Source organism: Entelurus aequoreus, linkage group LG16, assembly GCF_033978785.1.
Source record: "Entelurus aequoreus isolate RoL-2023_Sb linkage group LG16, RoL_Eaeq_v1.1, whole genome shotgun sequence".
NCBI lineage: Eukaryota > Metazoa > Chordata > Actinopteri > Syngnathiformes > Syngnathidae > Entelurus > Entelurus aequoreus.
In genome coordinates this window covers 19,898,171-19,915,030 of record NC_084746.1, presented here as the reverse complement: position 1 = coordinate 19,915,030, position 16,860 = coordinate 19,898,171, and the positions used below count along the sequence as shown (strand labels likewise).

General features: G+C 42.3%; 1 protein-coding gene across 6 annotated transcripts in view; it reads right to left on the bottom strand.

Moving 5' to 3' along the window:
* LOC133630688 (anoctamin-1-like) overlaps nt 1-16,860 on the bottom strand; it is a 242,799-nt gene that overhangs the window by 146,203 nt on the left and 79,736 nt on the right. For 5 of the 6 annotated variants that reach the window (XM_062022331.1, XM_062022333.1, XM_062022332.1 and 2 more), the window contains exon 4: nt 1,948-2,046. The exons of the other annotated variant lie outside the window; for it this stretch is intronic. In XM_062022331.1, coding sequence (XP_061878315.1) covers nt 1,948-2,046 — 99 coding nt within the window. The remainder of the gene's footprint in view (nt 1-1,947; nt 2,047-16,860) is intronic. 6 annotated transcript variants of the gene reach the window in all.

Here is a 16,860-nt window from a genome sequence, read left to right as displayed (position 1 = left end):
AGACGCGATACCGTGAGTACGTAGCTGCGCTTCCAAACATTTGATCGCTTGCTATAACTAACTTGAGCTAGTAGCTAGGAGCTAGGAGCTAGCATAACAAACACCTAGGTGTTTGTTATGCGGGATTAATTTGTGGCATATTAAATATAAGCCTGGTTGTGTTGTGGCTAATAGAGTATATATATGTCTTGTGTTTATTTACTGTTGTAGTCATTCCCAGCTGAATTTCAGGTCCCACCCGCGCGCTTCCAAACATTTGATCACTTGCCCGTACGTGCGTGTCACGTACGTAACTTTGGTTAAGTATATAAGCTTTATGAACCTTGGGTTAGGTGAACGGTCCTTTGGGCTGAGTGAGTGTGTGTGTTGTGCAGGTGTTTGAATTGTATTGGCGGGTTATATATACGGGATCCCGTCCATATAATCCGCTCGAGCTATAACTAGCTTGAGCTAGGAGCTAGCATAACAAACACCTAGGTGTTTTTATGCGGGATTCATTTGTGCCATATTAAATATAAGCCTGGTTGTGTTGTGGCTAATAGAGTATATATATGTCTTGTGTTTATTTACTGTTGTAGTCATTCCCAGCTGAATATCAGGTCACCCCCCGGCTCTCACAGCATCTTCCCTATCTGAATCGCTTCCACTCCCCACTAGTCCTTCACTTGCATTTTCCTCATCCACAAATCTTTCATCCTCGCTCAAATTAATGGGGAAATCGTCGCTTTCTCGGTCCGAATCTCTCTCACTTCTGGCGGCCATCATTGTAAACAATAGGGAACTTTGCGGATATGTTCAATTGACTACGTCACGCTACTTCCGGTAGGGGCAAGCCTTTTTTTTATCAGATACCAAAAGTTCCGATCTTTATCGTCGTTGTTTTATACTAAATCCTTTCAGCAAAAATTTGGCAATATCGCGAAATGATCAAGTATGACACATAGAATAGATCTGCTATCCCTGTTTAAATTTTAAAAAATCATTTCAGTAGGCCTTTAACTTATTTTATCATTGTTCAATGTTATTACTCATTGAATATATTGTGGATAAATTGAGAACAGGAAGTGAACAAAAGGATGAAATAATCTCAGCTTCTTCCTACTCCTTTTCAAACATGTTGAAAAGAGAAACTGGAAATTGTGATGTATCATGTTGTAATTGTATGCATGTTCGAAATAAACTCAAACTCTCACAAAGTCTGCTTGATTAGCATTGTTGATGGGGAAGGGATCTGTGGTTCCCAGCGCGACGTCACGCGATTACGTGACTGGCTTCCTCATTATCTCTCAAAATGGCTCAGGAATCCCCGCATACTATTTTGATCATATCTATTTAAGACTTTGGAAGTCTTTTGGTGTTATAAACCAGATATATATGATAATAGCTTCAATATAGAGACAACTTGTTTTTTCACCCATTAAAACATTTCCTTGTCCTCTACATAACATGTAATGCTGTTTTTTGTTCAAAATGTTGTATACATTATGTTTTATAGAACATCTTCAAGCCACTTTTTGACAGTGTCTACGGGATTCGCCGTTTTGTGGGCGGTCTTATTTATGTTCCACCACTTCGACTGCGTCTTCTCCCTCTTAGGTAGTTCTTTTTGCGCTGCCATATTTATAAATATGCTTAAAATAAGCAAAATATGTAAGTATTACATAATATTATGAATGTGTTTATTACTACTTTAGATATATACTTACAGCGTGTATATAAAACAAGCTTTACTTTGTCACACTCCTTTTGGACATTTAAACATTGAGTAAAAATATGTCCATGTAAATGTATTAATATCCAGTAGTACATGGAAGCTATGATGTTCCATCCATCCATTTTCTACCGCTTGTCCCTTTGGGGATCGGGGGGTCGCTGGAGCCTATCCCAGCTGCACGTTCTAATTAAATACATTGATATTGATATCAGTCGAAGGTGACAAATGATTACCCTTTTGGTGGGCATCTTTAGCTTCATGAACTCTGCTTCCCGACAGAGAACATTCCACGGAGCATGGATTTTGACAAAGCCCACCCCTGGAATTTTGGTCTGTAACAAACAAGAAAAAAAAACATACATTATATATTAGTTCAACACTAGTAATCCTTAAAATGTGAAATATAAACTGTACAAGCCTAGTCTATAAAATCCGCTACACCTCCCTGATACCGAAGTACATGTCAAACTACTTCCTTAACGTAAATGACCGCCATAACCACAACACCAGGGGGAGCTCCACTAACCACGTTAAACCCAGATTCCGAACTAACAAAGGTCTTAAATCATTCTCTTTCTATGCCACATCAATGTGGAATGCGCTCCCAACAGGTATAAAAGAAAGGGCATCTCTATCCTCCTTCAAAACCGCAATAAAAGTTCACCTCCAGGCAGCTACAACCCTAAACTAACACCCTCCCCGGATTGCTAATAATCAAATGTAAACAATCAAATGCAGATACTTTTTCTTATGCCTCTCTCTCTCTCTCTCTCTCTCTCTCTCTCTCTCTCTCTCTCTCTCTCTCTCTCTCTCTCTATGTCCACTACTTGCTGTCCATATCCTACCCCCCCCCCCCCCTCCACATCCCTGATTGTCCATCCATCCATCTTCTTCCGCTTATCCGAGGTCGGGTCGCGGGGGAAGCAGCCTAAGCAGGGAAACCCAGACTTCCCTCTCCCCAGCCACTTCGTCCAGCTCCTCCCGGGGGATCCCGAGGCGTTCCCAGGCCAGCCGGGAGACATAGTCTTCCCAACGTGTCCTGGGTCTTCCCCGTGGCTTCCTACCGCCACCCGAACGCCTCCCTAGGGAGGCGTTCGGGTCCTGACCAGATGCCCGAACCACCTCATCTGGCTCCTCTCCATGTGGAGGAGCAGCGGCTTTATTTTGAGCTCCCCCCGGATGGCAGAGCTTCTCACCCTATCTCTAAGGGAGAGCCCCGCCACCCGGCGGAGGAAACTCATTTCGGCCGCTTGTACCCGTGATCTTGTCCTTTCGGTCATAACCCAAAGCTCATGACCATAGGTGAGGATGGGAACGTAGATCGACCGGTAAAGTGAGAGCTTTGCCTTCCGGCTCAGCTCCTTCTTCACCACAACGGATCGATACAGCGTCCGCATTACTGAAGACGCCGCACCGATCCGCCTGTCGATCTCACGATCCACTCTTCCCTCACTCGTGAACAAGACTCCGAGGTACTTGAACTCCTCCACTTGGGGCAGGGTCTCCTCCGCAACCCGGAGATGGCACTCCACCTATTTCCGGGCGAGAACCATGGACTCGGACTTGGAGGTGCTGATTCTCATCCCAGTTGCTTCACACTGAGCTGCGAACCGATCCAGCGAGAGCTGAAGATCCTGGCCAGATGAGGCCATCAGGACCACATCATCTGCAAAAAGCAGAGACCTAATCCTGCAGCCACCAAACCAGATCCCCTCAACGCCTTGACTGCGCCTAGAAATTATGTTCATAAAAGTTATGAACAGAATGGGTGACAAAGAGCAGCCTTGGCGGAGTCCAACCCTCACTGGAAACGTGTCCGACTTAAAACTCTGGCACTGATCATACAGGGAGTGGACCGCCACAAGCAGACAGTCCGATACCCCATACTCTCTGAGCACTCCCCACAGTACTTCCCGAGGGACACGGTCGAATGTCTTCTCCAAGTCCACAAAACACATGTAGACTGGTTGGGCAAACTCCCATGCACCCTCAAGGACCCTCAAGAATAAACAATAAACAATACATACACAATATGATTTTTAAAAAAATACATCACATTTATCTTAGCATCAAAACAGGCTCATCTTTTAGTGCTGGCAGCTGTAGGCCAGTTGATAAGCCACATTTTCAATTTTTTTGTGAAGGCCTTGGAAGTGGAGACCAGTTTAACCTCCTCATGTACTGAGTTCCACACATTTGCACTCCTTATTGACCAGGCTGACTTACTGAAAGTGATCCTGCTCAGAGGAATCAGTCACCTCTGACAGAGCCTTGAGTGACACGCTCACGTTTGTTTCTTTGGCTGATGAACTCTGCCAGAGGATCTGGAGCCAATTCATGCAGGCTGTCGCAATTTAAAATACTGTATTTTTTTTAATATATTTATTTATTTTTTTGAATTATTGTTATTATTATTTTATTTATTTTTTTAAGAATGGCACAGTGATGATAGTGCCTAGGTTTTTTTAATCCATAACTTGAATTGCTTGTTTGTACAAGATTTCCAAAGTTTTGTTTTTTTAACTCTGATCCAGCTGGTAAGGTAATAGTGAAGTGGCTGAAAATCATTGAATACAAATACAATTTTGCAGCTTCAGTTGACATTTCATTTTGATTTGCACGAAAATGTGCAAGATTAAACTTGATTATTTTACACAGTTTGCCAATATGGGCTTTTAAGGTAAGCTCTGAATCCATTATTAACCCAATATATTTATATTGGCTGACAATTTGTATTATTTCTCCATTAATATGTATGTCGGGGTCAGATGATACTTTTTTGTTTTAGTTACATACATGCCTACAGTTTTAGAAATGTTTATGTGCAGACAGCAGTCCTGCAAACAAGTTGTAAAATAGGACATTTTTCTTTTTTTTTGTCCTGTCCAGCTTCTCAGGCAAATCGTATAGTTAATGTAGATGCCCATATCGGCTGTTCAGATTTACTTTACAAAAGATAAGTGTAGGATACTTCTCTTGTTGTCTTATTAGTATTTGACTTTATTAAATGTATTTATATTATCATTTGGTGCAGCCGGGCCGGAGCAGGAGGGGATAGAAAGAGAAAAAAAGGAAGACAGAGGGGGACATTGTGGGGACAAGAGCTGGATTAGACAGAGAGACAAAAACAACAACAGCAAACACAACAACAACAACAACAACAACAAAAACAATAGAGCAACATCAGCAAATACGACATGTACAAATATGATGTGGGACGGTGTGGCGAAGTTGGTAGAGTGGCCGTGCCAGCAATCGGAGGGTTGCTGGTTACTGGGGTTCAATCCCCACCTTCTACCATCCTAGTCACGTCCGTTGTGTCCTTGGGCAAGACACTTCACCCTTGCTCCTGATGGCTGCTGGTTAGCGCCTTGCATGGCAGCTCCCGCCATCAGTGTGTGAATGTGTGTGTGAATGGGTGAATGTGGAAATACTGTCAAAGCGCTTTGAGTACCTTGAAGGTAGAAACACGCTATACAAGTATAACCCATTTATCATTATTTATTATCATTTATGATGGTAAAAGTGATAGCAAATAAGCAGTTAGCGAAAATAAAAAATAATACAGAAATGACAATGAGCATAATAACACTACAAATGGAGCAATACAAATACCAATAGAAATAGCGCTATTGATAATGAACAATACCAATAATTTTCCTCTATTATCAACAATACATATACGTAATTATAACTAGATACGAAAGAATGCAGAAAAATGGAGGGGAAGAAAGAAACAAACTATATTAACCTTATAGATTGTTATAGTACCAATAGGTAAAGTTTTGTCAGTGTGCCATGTGTTACCCAGTTTACCCTAGGGCAACAACATTAATATATGTTTGATGAAACGTGATTATGTGCATGATTATGTATGTATGTATGTATATGTACAGAATGTGTAAATGTATGTTTGCACAGTCAATGTATATGTACAGAATGTGTAAATGTATGTTTGCACAGTCAATGTATATGTATAGTATGTGTATATGTATGTTTGTACAGTGAATGTATATGTACAGTATGTGTATGTTTGTACAGTGAATGTGCGTGTGGATGTACAAACTTTGAGTATGTAGGTATGTACTGTATTTGTGTATGTATGTGGGAGCGTAGGGACCTATGTATGTATGTATGTATGGGAGTATATATGTATTTGTATGTACAATACATTTGACTCCCAGTGTGTGTGGGAGCCAGAGTACGGCCCCAGCCTCCGGGGGGGTGGGGGAGCCCGACCCACAAACAGCAGGTGTGGCGCCCAGGGAACCAGGGACCACCGGCCCCACGCAGCCAAGCCGGACAGCGACAGGAACCCCAGAGCCAGGCCCACCTTTCCGCCCGTAGGAGCCAGCAGCAGGCCGCAGACAGACGCACCCGGCAGAGGACAAGGCACGAGAGAAGCAGGGGACAGCCAGACCTCAAGCCCGTGAGAGACCACACCCCACACAGGCAGAAAGGCGGGACGCCCCGCCCGGGGGGCCCAGAGACTCCCCGCAACCGGACGGGAAGACCGCCACCGCCTCACCAGCAACCGGGCCCCCAAGAGCTCACTACCCACCCCAGGAGAGTGCGGCGAGGCCCGTCCCCGGCCACCCCATCCAAGTCGGCCACCGCAGGACCACCCAGCACGGGGCCACGGGAACCTTCCACCCCACCCGCAGGGACCCCAACGATGGAGATGGAACAACCAGCAACCGCCCTGTCGAGCCCCCCCGAGGGAGGGGAAAAGTAAAAAATAATACAATATATTAAATAAATTAATTAATAAATACATTAATAAATAGTAATAATAATAATAATTATTATTATTATATATAAATAAATAAATAACAATAAATAAATAAATACAAATTAAAAGAAGATCACAGACATGCTGACACAAAAGGTCACTACCCCAGCAGCTGGCTAGGACATTGTTTTAGTGAGTTTAGCAGCAACAATGTCTTTTGTGTGACCATGAAGGAAGAAAACTGTCGTCTTCATACATTAAGCATTCAGCTTCAGGACAAACAGTGGGCAAACCATTAATATAGAGGCTAAATAAGAGGAGGCCTAATATTGACCCCTGAGGAACTCCGGAAGTTGGAGTCAGATCTGCAGTTAACTGATACAGATTGTGTTTGATCATGCAGATACGATTCAATCCAGCTCACATATAAGTGTTATAATGAAGGCAACACATGTATCCTTGCGCTCTGCTCGTCTCACCTTGGGACACGCCCACGGCCGCGGCGCACTTCCAGGGACGCGCCGCGCGCGTCTCCACTCTGCAGCAGCCACCAGCTGCAATCATTCACTGACAATCGGCGCACCTGTCGGTAATGAGGAAGCTGCCTTCATAAACCAATCTCCCCTGAGTAAGCATCACGTCTGGCACCCCTCCCTCGTTCCTTGCTTGCATTCTTTGTGCTCTTCCTCGTTCCTTATTGATGTCCTTTGTGTCTTCCCTGTTACCCGAGTTCGTGTCTTGCCTCACGACTCCCTCCCGGATCTTTGCTTGCCTCCCTCGATCCTTGACCACTGCCTGGACATTGACATCGTTGCCTCTCTCCTGCCTTCGACTGCTTGCCTCCCCGCTGACTGCCTCTTTGCCTTCCCCCTTTGATTTGGTGAAAGATTCACTCAACACCCACTGGTAAATATCACATTGTTAATTCCACACATCGTCCGCATTCATTCACTAGTGGTAGCATACACACCCCACACATTCATCAAAGGTTTAAATAAACCTTCTAAACCGCAGTTCTGCCTTGGTTTCACCTCCTTCCCTTTGACAATACATAACATGGCCAAAGGTATAGATATGCGTGTCTAAGTTAAAATGAAATGGCAGGCTGTCTAATGGATTTATTACAATCTTTGCAAGCTGGGTAATGTTTGCTGTGGTCTGGAACAACACAAACAACTATTAGAAATGCAGCCAATATTACATACAGATAATGTGTAATGAGGCATGCAAATATAAAATACACAGGACATAAGTAAAATTATATGAGTGCAAATATACCTAAAAACGAGGCATAACGATGCAATATGTACATACAGCTAGCCTAATTAGCATGTTAGCATCAACTAGCTTGCAATCATGCAGTGACCAAATATACCTGATTAGCACTCCAAAAAGTCAATAACGTCAACAAAGGTGAGCTTTGCTGATGTTATTGACTTGTTGGAGTGCTAATCATAGTATTACACATTTGGTGGACAAAATGAGACAAAGAAGGCGTGGCATAAAACACATCTTTCTGTGGCAGCGTGGGAGAAAGTTATACATGTAAACACACTGTTGAGTGACAGTCCACACAACGGTGAGTTCAAAGGCCGCTGAAATTAGGACAAAATGCTCACCAAATACTCATCAGTGAAGCATAAGCACAAACATAGTAAACAGTGGGTTTTCTAACAATTAGGAAGATTTGTGTCATTTTTTTTTTCCCCAAACATTTTTGAAAAAGCTCCATGGAGCCACCAGGGTGCCGCTCAAGAGCTGCATATGGCTCCAGCGCCGCGGGTTGCTGACCACCGACCTAGAGGGTCTCTGGTACAAATCCAGCTTCTGCTATTATAATCACTACGGCAATGTCCTTGGGAAACACACGTCAAGCAACTTGCTCTTAGTGCCACCTACACTGGTGTGACAATATAAATGGTGTTTGGAGAGGCTGTTGGTGGAAATTGGCAGCCACATTTCCATCAGTCTACCCCAGGTCAGATGTGACGACAAATGTAGCTAATCACCACTGTGTATAACGGGTTTTCAGTGTAACCTGCTTTGAATAATTAGAAAAAAGTGCTATGAAAATAATCCATTATTACTATTACACTGTAAAAACTTATGCAGAGGTATAGTTCATTAAACATAATTTTGTGAACTGTTTTATGTATTACAAATTAGGCTGATTTATGCTTTGTGACTATTTTAGTTTTATAGTCAAAATTTGTAGTTCTTGGTAACATATTGTTACCAAGAATCTCTGTATTAATTGATTTTATCAAACTCAATTTTATTGGTTAAAAATGTGTCAAGGCGTTATTAGGCCGAGAGCTTATAACGTCATCGACTTGTCACATCAAAGACAAAGGAAACAAACTTTGATGGAGCGTCCCACGTGAAGAGGAAAACCGACTTTAAAAGATTTGTCCTCTTAAATGTTCAATTCACACCGTGTTGTGTTACTGTGTACCGAGTAAAGTACTACTGTACATTCATATGGGGCTTGTTGGTTGGTAGGCTAACATAGCATATAGCTAGTTAGCCATTAGCTTTTCCAATGAAAGCAAAGGTTTTAATCATTTTAAACTTTTTTGGGCAATTACCAAATGAAACCTGTTAATACCCATCGAACTATGTTCATCTTTATTTTGAGTTTGCCAGCTTGTCGAGTCGTTAGCTTACATGCAGGAAATAGTTTGTTAATCACATACACCCGATAGGCTGAGAGAGGATTGGTTTGTTTATTTTTTTAAGATAAATATGTTCACTGTGCTCACAAAACAAGCTTGTAATCTTCACATTACATTGTCTATATGCTTGAGTTTGAGTTTGAGTTTATTTCGAACATGCAAGCATACAACATGATACATCACAATTTCCAGTTTCTCTTTTCAACATGTTCGAAAAGGAGTAGGAAGAAGCAGAGCTTATTTAATCCTACCCCTTTTCTTTACATAACAGTTGCAAAACTTTTTGTTCACTTCCTGTTCACAATTTATTCACAATAAACTCCATAAGTAATCTCAATAAAAATAAATAAATACATAATAGTAAGAATTTAATAATAATAATTGGTGAAGTAAGTCATATTTCATATGATGAGATAAGTAAGATTACTTTAAGAATGAATGAATGGATGGATGAAATAAATTGAGAATGTTTGTCATGGTTCTTCTTCTTTGTACTTTGTAAACACTTTAAGTTTGAAGAGTTTCTTGAAGTGGATCATATTAGTACATTGTTTGATTGCTTTGCTTAATCCATTCCACAATTTAATTCCACATACTGATATCCTGAAGGTCTTAAGTGTTGTACGTGCAAACAAATGTTTTAAATTACGTTTTTCTCTAAGACTATATTTCTCCTCTTTTTTTGAGAAGAATTGTTGTATATTCTTGGGTAGCAGGTTATAGTTTGCTTTGTGCATAATTTTAGCTGTTTGCAAATTCACTATGTCGTGGAATTTCAGTATTTTTGATTCAATAAATAAAGGGTTTGTATGTTCTCTATATCCAACATTATGTATTATTCTAACTGATCTTTTTTGTAACACCGTTAATGAATGTAGTGTACTTTTGTAATTATTTCCCCATATTTCTACGCAGTAGCTCAGATATGATAACACTAGTTAGCAGTAGAGAATATGAAGGGATTTTTTGTCTAGAACATGTTTTGCTTTATTCATTATTGACATGTTTCTTGCAACTTTATGTTGTATATTTTTTACGTGAGATTTCCAGTTCAATGTATCATCAATCATTATGCTTTTAGCGTGGATATATTTAATTCTAATTATTAAAACCATAACAACTTAAGGTATTTTTTCATACATTCCTTTCGATTGTTTTGGATCAACTGAGTGCTTTGTCATCGCCACTTCGCAGCAGACACCTGCTTGTAGAAAGATTTAAAAGCAAGAAATACATATTACTTAATTTTTTTTTTTTTGTAAGATTTTTTTTGGGTTTCAGATCAACAAACGTCTATTTCCTCAACTTCTCCGTCGTGACACTGGGAAATTATTTTATCTTGGACATTACATATCAGAAGTAGTGTGTAACGTGTGTATTTCGCTTTGCAAAATGGACCATTTTTGAAAATTCTACTTCATTTTGTTTCATCATTTTTAACAAATAAAAACTTAAGTTCCAAAAATTCTGAAAATTTATTATAGATAAATATTTTTTTCCCCCGGTGTGGTATACTTAATTTGCGGTCTTCTTTCATTTTTGTCCAACTTAAATTTTTTGACACTTTTTGGAAAATTTTACTTAATGTTGCATCTTTAAGGTATTACCAAATAATTATATAAAGTTTTATCACCTATAAAATACATTAAATTAAGTCTGGTGCAATTTGCTGCCTTTCATGTTTATTAAACCTCATTTTTGTTTAATCTTCAAGTTATCACCAATTTAAATATACAAAGTTCTATCCAAAAAAAAAAAAGTTATTAAAAGTTGTAAAAATTGATTTGAAAATGTTTAAACTGCATCAGAGTAACATGTTTTTCAGTGTACAATTTGATAGATACATTTAAACACTATTGAAGACAATTTGATAGAAATGCAAACGTAACTATACTAGACACAAAGGAAACATTGAAAACAATTTGACAAAAATGTGATAAGAATGCAAACATTTTATTGAACACAATTTGATTAAAAAAATCTAATTTAATTATCAATTTTAAGGATTTTAGAGAGAGCTGTGCTTCTACAATAAGTCTTATCTTGATTTGCTCACTATTCTTGATGTTTTTCATTCCGGTTTTAAAACCTTTCATAGCACCGAATCTGCACTTTTAAGGATTTTTAATATCCACTGATTCTGGCGATCCTGCCATTTAAATTATTTTAAGATCTAACTGATTACACAACTCTCAGTCGCTTTGAACAATGTGTGAGTTTAAGAGGCACACCTTTGAAATGGTTCAGGTCATATCTGACAAACAGAACTTCTAAGATCCAAATTGATGATTCGGCCTCAGCCTATGCTCCCTTGTCCTGTGGTGTCCCTCAGGGTTCAATCCTAGGACCAATCCTGTTTTCAGCGTACATCCTGCCCATTCAACACATTTAAAAAAGATAATATATCATATATTTATGTGGATGATACGCAAAGCTATCACTAATACACCCCCATACCATCACAGATGCTGGCTTTTACACTTTGTGCCTATAACAATCCGGATGTTTCTTTTCCTCTTTGGTCCGGAGGACACGACGTCCACAGTTTCCAAAAACAATTTGAAATGTGGACTTGTCAGACCACAGAACACTTTTCCACTTTGTATCAGTCCATCTTAGATGAGCTCAGGCCCAGCGAAGCCAACGGCGTTTCTGGGTGTTGTTGATAAACGGTTTTCGCCTTGCATAGGAGAGTTTTAACTTGCGCTTACAGATGTAGCGACCGACAGTGGGTTTCTGAAGTGTTCCTGAGCCCATGTGGTGATATCCTTTACACACTGATGTCGCTTGTTGATGCAGTACAGCCTGAGGGATCGAAGGTCACGGGCTTAGCTGCTTACGTGCAGTGATTTCTCCAGATTCTCTGAACCATTTGATAATATTACGGACCGTAGATGGTGATATTCCTAAATTCCTTGCAATAGCTGGTTGAAAAGGTTTTTCTTAAACTGTTCAACAATTTGTTCATGCATTTGTTGACCCTCGCCCCATCCTTGTTTGTGAATGACTGAGCATTTCATGGAATCTACTTTTATACCCAATCATGGCACCCACCTCTTCCCAGTTTGCCTGTTCACCTGTGGGATGTTCCAAATAAGTGTTTGATGGGCATTCCTCAACTTTATCAGTATTTATTGCCACCTTTCCCAACTTCTTTGTCACATGTTGCTGGCATCAAATTCTAAAGTTAATGATTATTTGCAAAAAAAAAATGTTTATCAGTTTGAACATCAAATATGTTGTCTTTGTAGCATATTCAACTGAATATGGGTTGAAAATTATTTGCAAATCATTGTATTCCGTTTGTATTTACATCTAACACAATTTCCCAACTCATATGGAAACAGGGTTTGTATTATTATAATATATTATTATATTTCCAGTCATTGTCATCCTGCTGCTTCCCAGTCGTTTCTAATTTTGTCAAAAGATGTCTCTTTAAGATGGGAAATTAGGATGTACATTTTAGAAATGATGCCTTTCTGATTTGTGGGGATTTCCAAGAGGGAGTCTATTACAAATTGAGGTGGACTACTGGGAAAAGAGCTGTTATTTGATTGAGCGAAGTTACAGATTTGAAAATGACGAAATAAATGAGAGTTAGGGAGATTAAACTTTTCACGTAGTTGATTGAAGCTAGCGAAGACATTGTTTATATAAAGGTCCCTTCGTCTGACCAGGCCTGAGCTTTGCCATAGAGAAAAGGCTTTATCTGTTTGGAGGAAGAAATAGATCGTTATTATGAATGGGGCTGTGGTTGGAAAATCCCGGGAGTCCAAAAGTGCATCTAAATTGAGACCAAATTCTAAGGCCATGTCTACGCTAAGTTGATTAACCCCTTATATGAATAATTATTTAGCCGAAGCCCCGTTTCAGCCCCACTAAACTATCGTTTAAGGTCCCCCTCCTCAGACAAATTTTTACACAGTGTCAGCAGTGTAATTCTTGAATCTCCGGCACTTAGCTTTTTATGGACTCATTGATCGTTTACAAAGTGAGTTCGGAGAAAAAGTGACGCCAGAAAGACCTCGCCCACACAGGAAGTGACGTCAGAAAGAACACGCCACAGCCAGCTTCATAATAAAGCTCGGAGCTAACCACTGGAAATATTAAGGCGAGTAATCCAGACATGCCGTGTTTCTCCTTCTTCTACATGTACAGACACTTGTGGAAATCACACATGAATACCTTAAGAGAAAGCGATTGCAGCTATTTGGGATAAAACATTTCTCAGACGGCAAGAGAACTTTCGAATGTCCGGCCGGGTCAGCTGTGATGCTACTTAGCAAAAAACTTCGTCCATTTGTCAAAGGAGAATGCGAGCTCCCGTGGATGTGATAAAAAAAGGTAGCTTGTGCTTTGTATTGCCTGGCCGTCGAGGATAACAGTGAATGCATTTTGACTGGCAAAGCAGACTGTATCAGTTATTGTCCGCCCTGTATGTCGCGGACCAGAGTATATAAAGTCACCAAAAAAATGAATGGACGATGAAGGTGAAGGCAAAAGAGTGAGGAGTATGATTCCAAGATGGCGGCGCGCACGGTCACTGCGGCTTTGAGTTCTCCTTTTCAGTGCTTTTTGTTAATGTTTTTGTTAGTACTGTTTTGTTTGTCAACTACTGTCAGTCGTGCAAACCCTGTCTACAGCCGTCAAGCTCTCTTAGGCATTGGATTGCGGACAGAACAACTGATAAACAAGGACTTTATACACTCACACAACATACCGCAGGACATAGCCCGCAGACCGGGCTTACCGTGGATTGTCATACCCGCAGGCAGGAGGAGACGTCGGCGCAGGGAGAGAAGACAAAAGCAAGGCTGCCGAGCAGGCGTTCTCGTGCAGCTTAGAAAGTGGCCACACAAACCACCGCTCCCCAGCATTTTCTTCTCGAATGTCAGATCCATCATGAACAAAATGGACGAGCTGAAACTGTGGACCGCAGGTAACAGACTCATCCAGGACTGTTGTGTTACGGTGATAACCGAGACTTGGCTCCACTCATCTATACCAGACACAGCTATTGAGCTAACAGGGCGCACAGTACACAGGCAAGACAGAAACAGCATTTCCGTGAAAAGTAGAGGAGGGGGTGTAAATAACAGCTGGTGCACCATCGTTGACAGCCACTGCTCTCCAGCCACTGCTCTCCAGATCTAGAGTAGGTGACTGTCAAGTGCAGACCCCTATACATTCCAAGGGAGTCTACTGTTGTCATGGTAACTGCTGTGTACATACCACCTGACGCAAATGCTAGTTCAGCCCTTATTCACTTGTATGACGCAATTAGCTTTCAGCTAAACAAGCATCCAGAGGGAGTGTAGTGGATTGTCCAGAGCTTAAACAGCAACAATAGTGAATTTAGTACAAAAAGTTTATTTACCCATTATCAAGTCGGATTGAGCTGTCCATGCAGACACACAAACGTTCTCCGGAGGACACACACAAGCAATCTCTCTCGAGTCCCGGTCTCCTGCCATTTTTATCTGTTGGTTCGTGCGTCACAATTTTTTCTCGTACGTCATTTGTTTTTGCAACATCCTTGGATTCCTTAATCGTACTTAAACAATCAAAACATTCTGTAGACAGGTTGGCACGACTTAATATTCACTTTTGTCCCACATCCGGGGACACAGAATAGAAGAGGAATTAAATGAGCATACATTCTTGACAGACATGAAATATAGGTCAAAGGTCAGAAATTCTACTACAGGAGTACATGTGATCGCGGGGGATTCCAAATTCCATCAGCACGTAAAATGTGCCACCAGAGGTGTAAACACCCTGGATAAAGTCTACTCTAACATAAAGCTGGGCTATAGGGCTATACAACTACCACACCTTGCCTTCTCAGATCACATGTCCTTGCTCATGACACCAGCATACACCTCCCTCAGGAAAAAAGCTCCCCCCACAACAAGGACTGTTCAAACGTGGCCAGATGGAGCTACGGAGCAGTTACAAGACTGCTTTGAAAGCACCGACTGGGACATCTTTGCACACCATGACCTGGAAATGTACTCTTCATCTGTTTTAGGCTACATCAAACACTGTGTAGACACAGTCACAGTGGACAGGTGTACCCTAACCAGAAACCCTGGATGAACAGAGAGGTCAAAATCCTGTTGAAGGAGAGAAATAGTGCTTTCAGAAATGGAGACAAGGCACTCTACAAGGCGTCAAGAATCAGTTTGGACTAAGGCATTTGGAGGGCTAAAGCGACATACAAGCAGAAGATCGAAGGTCACTTCAGCAGTAATAATACAAGGCAGATGTGGCAAGGGGTCCAACACCACCAATTACAAAACCAGCAACCGTGCCGCAGCCAGCGGGGACGCTTCATCAGCTGAGGAGTTAAACCACTTCTTCGCTCGTTTTGAGGTGGAGACACCTCACCACAGCCATTAGTGCACGGCAGCGACATCCTCACGGTGCAGTGCAGGAGGTCAGGCGCACACTGCGAGCTGTAAACCCAAGGAAAGCGGCGGGACCAGATGGCGTGACAGGAAGGGTTCTGAAGGACAGTGCGGACCAACTGGCGAATGACTTTACTAAGATATTCAACCAGTCCCTATCACAGGGCGTGATTCCACCTTGCCTAAAGTCCTCCACAATAATCCCCCAACCAAAGAAGAGAAACGCCAGCAGCCCAATTGACTACCGGCCAGTAGCTCTTACACCAACTATCATGAAGTGCTTTGAGAAACTGGTCCGAAGCCATATCACCGCTTTCATACCACCTACACTCGACCCTCACCAGTTTGCATATAGAGCTACAGAGGATGCCATAGCAACAGTACTCCATTCCACACTTACACATCTGGAAAAGCCAAGGAGTACCTCAGTACCATGGACAGCGGCGGTGACTATCCCTCCTGCAAGCAGCGCTGACTACACCTCCCCCCACATAACTCCACCGCCAGACTTAGGTGTCCTGGCTGCGCTCCCCCCCCCCCCCCCCCTCCCCTCCCCTCTCATGAGAGCGGGAGGGGAAGTCCGCCACGGCCATCTGCGCCCCCGGCCTATGGATCACTCTGAAATTGTAGGGTTGTTAAGCGAGATACCAACGGGTGATCCGCGTGTTGGCATCTTTCATGCGGTTGAGCCACTTGAGGGGGTTTGTGGTCTGAGCAGAGGCTGAACGGGCGTCCCAGCAGGTAGTACCGGAGGGCACCGACCGCCCACCGGATGGCGAGGCACCCACTCTCCACTGTGCTGTATTTGGCCTCTCTTTCCGATAATTTTCTACTGATGTACAGGACCGGGTGGTCGGTGACCCCCCCGCTGCTGGGATAAAACAGCTCCCAGCCCTCTGCCCGACGCGTCCGCCTGTAAACAAAATCTGATAGAAAAATCGGGCTTGTGCAGTACCGGTTCCTCGCAAAGTGCTTTCCTCACCTTCTCGAATGCCTGCTGGCACTGCTCCGTCCACTGGACCAGATCTGGAGCACCTTTTCGGGTGAGGTCAGTTAGTGGGCTGGTCAGGTCTGCAAACCGGGGGACAAACCTCTGGTAGTAGCCCACCAGCCCTAAAAACTGCCTCACCTCTTTTTTCGTCTTCGGGGTCGGGCAGGCTGCAACTGCAGCGGTTTTGTCGATCTGAGGCCGCACCTGACCTTCACCCAAGTGGTACTCCAGATACTGTACCTCCCTTCGGCCAACCGCGCACTTTGCCGGGTTGGCGGTGAGCCCTGCCCGCCTCAGGAACTCGAGTACCGCCCCCACTCTCTGCATATGCTCCG